At 45.1% G+C, this 5,758-nt stretch overlaps 1 protein-coding gene across 1 annotated transcript; it reads left to right on the forward strand.

Annotated features, from left to right (window-relative positions):
* The first annotated feature begins 270 nt into the window (after positions 1-270).
* On the forward strand, positions 271-1,779 carry FTMT (ferritin mitochondrial). Its single transcript, XM_045081428.1, has one exon. It carries the CDS (start codon positions 367-369, stop codon positions 1,093-1,095), a length of 729 nt encoding a protein of 242 aa, XP_044937363.1. The 5' UTR covers positions 271-366; the 3' UTR covers positions 1,096-1,779.
* Positions 1,780-5,758: the final 3,979 nt, after the last annotated feature.

The following is a 5,758-nucleotide window of genomic DNA, read 5'->3' on the forward strand; positions in this document are numbered from 1 at the left end:
TCAAAGACGGAGGGCAAGGACCGCCGCTGGGCTCGTCCTTTCTTTTCCCAGTCGCAGCGCGTACTTTTTTGACAGCATTTTCAGCTGAGATGAAATAGTACATTACAAACGCCCAAGGGCAGAAAGAGGGCAATGTTGAGTTAATGCAGTTGTCACTGTCATTTGTCTGTGCCCAGCCCGGACAGGGCGCGCGTCCCGGCAGCCCTCCCCTTGGAACCCTGGCGCCTTTGGAAGGGAAGGGGTGTGTGTGACGCAGTCGTCGGTCGCTTAGGGCCGCGTTCCAATTCAGACCTTGAAGCCCCTAGCGTCCGGCCACACGCAGTGACGCCCTGGCCTCAGTTTCCCCACTTCTAAAGAAGGGGAGTCATGCTGCCCTGTTTCTTGTTTCTCTCCAAGAACATCAGCCCTTCGCTGTTGTCCCTGCGCAACGCGCGCCGGGGCTTCGCGCTCCCGCCGCTCCGGGTCTCCAGGCTCCCCTCGCGCCCCAGGCGCACTGCCCCACTGCGCCCGCTGGCAGCAGCCGCCGCCTCCGGGGACCCAGCCGGGCCCGCCTCCGCCCATTCCCGGGTGCGCCAGAACTTCCACCCGGACTCCGAGGCTGCCATCAACCGCCAGATTAACCTGGAGCTCTACGCGTCCTACGTGTACCTGTCCATGTCCTATTACTTCTCCCGAGATGACGTGGCCCTGAACAACTTCGCGGGGTATTTCCTTCGCCAGTCCCGGGAAGAGACCCAGCACGCGGAAAAGCTGATGAGGCTGCAGAACCAGCGGGGAGGCCGGATCTGCCTGCAGGACATCAAGAAACCAGACCAGGACGACTGGGAAAGCGGGCTGAACGCCATGGAGTGTGCGCTGCTCTTGGAGAAGAATGTGAATCAGTCGTTGCTCGAATTGCACACTCTGGCCTCAGACAGAGGTGACCCCCACTTGTGTGACTTCCTGGAAACTCACTATCTGAATGAGCAGGTGAAGTCTATCAAAGAACTAGGTGACCACGTACAAAACTTGATTAAGATGGGGGCCCCAGATTCTGGCCTGGCAGAGTACCTCTTTGACAAGCACACCCTGGGAGATGAAAACAATCAGAACTAAGTAACCCACAGGCTGCCCTCCTCACTGCCCAGGCTGTGAAAAGACCCAGTCCACAGACTCCTGCTTTCTTGTCCTTAAAATGAACCTCTATCTTTATACCCCATAATGCTGTCCCAATAAAGTGACTTGTAAAGAAAATGAAGTTGGCCCCATATTAACAAGGACTTTTTGTCCAATATCAAGGTAATTTTTCCAGCCGAAAGGTAGCCCGCGATACCACGGTATAAAAAAGACTGTGAAAAAGCTACTGAGAGTAGATGCAAACTTTCTCCAGTTATCAAATATTATTCCAGACCATGAACCTTCACTAAAATTCTGCAATTTTCAACTGCACAAGTGCCCGTTATTTTCAAGACCTTATACTAAAGGCTAAAGTGGGAAGATGTGTAAGATAAATAAGCAAATAACTCTAACGAGTTGAAGAAGATATACAGTACTGTAAAAACCATGTAAGCAAAATTCCACAACAGCTTTTACCTTTTCCCAGCATGTTCCAAGAAAAAGTGATGTCCAGCAATGATCTGTTTTTAAAGGATTTTGTGATCAAATAAATTTAAGAGAAGCTACACAAAGTATCAATGCTGGCCTTGGAAAGTCACAATGTCTATGAGCATTTAAGGGCTCTGGGAAGTCTTGCAATTAAAAACAAAAAACGGGGATGCCTGGGTGGCTCAGTTGGTTAAGCAGCTGCCTTCGGCTCAGGTCATGATCCCAGCGTCCTGGGATCGAGTCCCACATCGGGCTCCTTGCTCCACGGGGAGCCTGCTTCTCCCTCTGACTTTGCCTTCCACTCTGTCTGCCTGTGCTCGCTCTCGCTCTCTCATAAATAAATAAAATCTTTAAAAAAAAAAATCTTGGATTATTTTTGTTTAGCTCAGTGTTTCCCAACACAGCCAGTCGCAGTGTGTGTGTGTGTGTGTGTATGTGCGCGCGCGCGCATGTGTGTTTGAAATGATAATCTAGGTCTGTCTGATTAGAGACTCTCTATATCACCACTGGGCTATATATATATAGCCTCTCTTTTCACATAACAAAAAGAGCAAATGCACTGCAGAAAACAATCTTTTGTGGCCTGTAGAATGGAGGGGAAAAAACATTAGGGTGGAAAAATCAAGAAGAAATCCAGAATGAAGGAGGCATCAGCAAGGCAGATGTTTTCTTGGGGGTGGGGGGAAAGAGGCATGAGAAGATTTATGGGAGAATATTTGATCAGCAGGCCTTGGGCTGGACTAAGAACACTGGGTGGTGGTTGGGGAGATGGGCTGGAGCCAAGCATGGAGGAGAAAAGGATGGGCTTAGGCTTAATTTATTGAGCAATGGCAGTGCTTTGAAGGGCTCTCAGCAGAAGAATGCTATACTAAGAGCTGAGCCATCAGAAGTTCAGTTTGTACAGAATACAAATGAAGAATAGGGAACAGAGAATGTCTGTCTTTCGTTTTGTCCTCTGAGAAACATGTCAAGATGGGATTAAATGTGTAAGAAATGTTTTAGGGGAAACAGAAACACCCTTGAGAGAAAATGGGAAAGGAGAAGCCGGCAGAGCCCCCAGACCCCATGCAAGTCTGATCCCGAAGGAAGAAAAGAGGATCGTGGTTGGCTCTAAGCAACCTTCTTCAGGGCTGTCTGTGAGAACCAAAAGCCAGAGCTGTTCATCATTTCTGGGAGACCTGAATCCCAGGTCTCCCAGAAATGGGCCTGCCTAAGTACATATCCGGAGCTCAGTTATTGACTGGGAAGTACAGGCTTGCAACAAGCTAAGAGATGAATCGATTTTCAAGCACAGCAGCAGGGGTCCCTGGCAAATTGTGCTCCCCGCAGTCCCAGATCTGAGAGGCTCAAGCACATGACTGCACAGACTCAACAAAATGGTTTAGATTAAAATACCATACATGGAATGCCCTACAGCTATTAAGTATGATTTTGCCAAACACATAATAATGTGAGCAGAAATCCACAATGTGTTTTCTTAAAAACAAGCATAAGAGGCGGTTACATTATAGAACTGTATAGAGACAAATATAGGGAAAGTAATATATATGCGCCCCAAACGGAAGTATATATACTGACAAATGAAGCCAGACGACCTCTTAGTGAGATTGTGTTGGATATTTATTTTCTGTAGCTACTTGTCTTTTTAAAATAAATTTTTTATCATGGACACGCATTATGGTATTATCATAATAAGTAAAGTAAAAAGGTGGAGAGAAAGCAGGAAAAGCCTGAACCATGGCAAAATCAATGGAAACAGAAACAAAGAGATGCTGATGAGAGTTTACAGGCAGAACCTTTTAAATTTTGCAAAGGACTGAATGCAGAGAGTTATAGATATGGGGTACAGAAAGAAAACTGATAGATGTCAGACTTGTGTCACTGGAGAAGAGGATATGAGAATAAAAAGGGATCTCAGACAGGAGGAACAATTGGCTGTGCGGAGTACATAATGATTTGCTTTTGATTAAGGGCACTGGCCTCACTTTCCCTTCTATCCCTAAATTGGTTTATTGTGCTTCGCATAATCCTATTACATCTCTTCAGAAAACTTCCTCTTCAGTTCTTCTGGATGAGTGTTTTCCAAACTGCAGACTGCAACCCATTAGTGTGTCATGACATTATTTAGTGAGTCACTTTCCACCTTTTGTTAATAAAACAGATTTGAAGAGAAGTCAAAGTAAGGGAAGCAAGGGTACGATCTCCTGAAATTCTTGTGGGTGTGGGTGTGCACCTGTGTTCATGTATTTACCTCCCATAGTGGTACTTCTTATTCTATGTTGCTGTCAGAAACATACAATAGCCATTGTCCCAGGCAATTCGTCGACGCATTCTCATCTCCGCGCTCTGTCTCCTCCAGCTCCCCACTGTCTATAATACTCTGAGAATTTAGAAGGAATCCCAGGAGAACCTCACACTTTCTTATCATTGAATTGATCTCATGCTTGCCTTTATATTCACGTGCAAAGCCTTCTGTTCTGCTACCCTGGTTGAAGGTTCTATGCTACTTCCTAAAACCCACCGCCCACGGTGCCCTGAGTCCCAACCCTCACACTTACTGAAGGACATGAGGACATCACACCTATAATTGTGCTTTCACTGGTATCATCAGTTTTGCCCGTTCTACTGATTGGTTCCCATGAGAAGCAAAGTTGATGTTATTTCTCCTTTATCTTTTTTTTTTAAAGCCACCTATGGACTAACATTCCCTCCAGCAAACACTAAGCTATCACCCCCTACTTAGCTCTCTTTTACAACAAAGCTTCTTGAAAAAGTTATTTCTGCTTCCTGGCCCTATTTACTCTGTTTTCTCTTGGGCCCCCGGCAAGTAAGCCTGTGTTCACTGTTTGCCACCACACCAACCACTTTATTTCTCCATCGGGATCATCAGTGACCTCCTTGATGATAAATCTAGTGCTTTTTGTTCCCTCAGCCAGCTAGCAGAACTTGTCATTTCATTCCTAAAACACTCACTCACTGTTGTCCGTCTCCATTTCTAATTGCCCCTCATCTTCCCGAACTTTACATACTGGAGGATTCCGGACTTCTGTCCTCACATCTGGGTCTCTTCTCCCTCTTCATCTAGACTCGCTCTTTAAAGATCTCAGCCAGTCCTGTGACTTCCATTTAAATATCTGTCCACTGGGTTCCAGTCCAATAAGGCAATGTAGGAAAACCCTGAACTCAGCTCCTCCATGACACCAAATTACAGCTATTTATGGAATAATTCTTCCCCAAGAACTGACTACACAGCGAACTGAACAGCGACTGAACAACAAATGTAGAGAAAATGACAAGAGAATAGCAAGAGAGACAGAGACACCACAACAAGGGCGATTCCCATTCCAGATACTGAGAATGGCAGTGGGGGAGGAATCGGACTGAGGAACTGGGAAGAGAGTCCTCTGTCCTTGGGCATAGGAAAAAAAGCCACAGTTTGAGAGTTACTAGCATGTAAAAAAGACAACACTAGAACTCTGCCAAATGGGGGAGTAGCTGTGGGAACACTGTCTAGGCTGGAGGGACTGGAGAAGCACAGTTTGGGTTCCCATTCCACCTTAAGAGCCTAGACTGCCGGGGCGCCTGGGTGGCTCAGTGGGTTAAGCTTCTGCCTTCTACTCAGGTCATGATCTCAGGGTCCTGGGATGGAGCCCCCCATCTGGCTCTCTGGGTGGCAGAGAGCCTGCCTCCTCCTCTCTCTCTGCCTGCCTCTCTGCCTACATGTGATCTTTTGTCAAATAAATAAATAAAATCTTAAAAAAAAAAAAAAGCCTAGACTGTCCAGCAGGGTCTGGACACCATCACTAGTGGGTCTGGTCACACACAGAGCGTAGAGCTATAGCAAACTCAGGGCTTGCAAACAAACCCACACCAGCCTGGGTCACACACCGAGTTTGGGGTTTGGGGTTTTTTTAGTTTTTAAAAATTTATTATTTTTATTTTTAAGATGATTTCTTAAAAATTTTCCTTCTTTTTCTTTCTTTTTGGATTTTCCTCTTCTTTGTTCTTTTTTTTCCTTTTTTTTTCTTTTCCTTAAGTTTTTTCTTTCCTTTTTTATTTTTTATAAAATATTTTATAAATATATTTTTATATTTTATTTTATAAAATATTTTATAAATATAATACTTTTATTAAAATGTATTATTATTATTATTATAGTTCTTCTTTTTGTTAA

This window comes from Mustela putorius, unplaced genomic scaffold (assembly GCF_011764305.1).
Source record: "Mustela putorius furo isolate JIRA1106 unplaced genomic scaffold, ASM1176430v1.1 tig00000561_pilon_pilon_pilon, whole genome shotgun sequence".
NCBI classification, from domain to species: Eukaryota; Metazoa; Chordata; class Mammalia; order Carnivora; family Mustelidae; genus Mustela; species Mustela putorius.

Excerpts from the sequence above, each read along its gene's own strand:
- FTMT (XM_045081428.1), top strand. The coding sequence starts at position 367 with ATGCTGCCCTGTTTCTTGTTTCTCTCCAAGAACATCAGCCCTTCGCTG.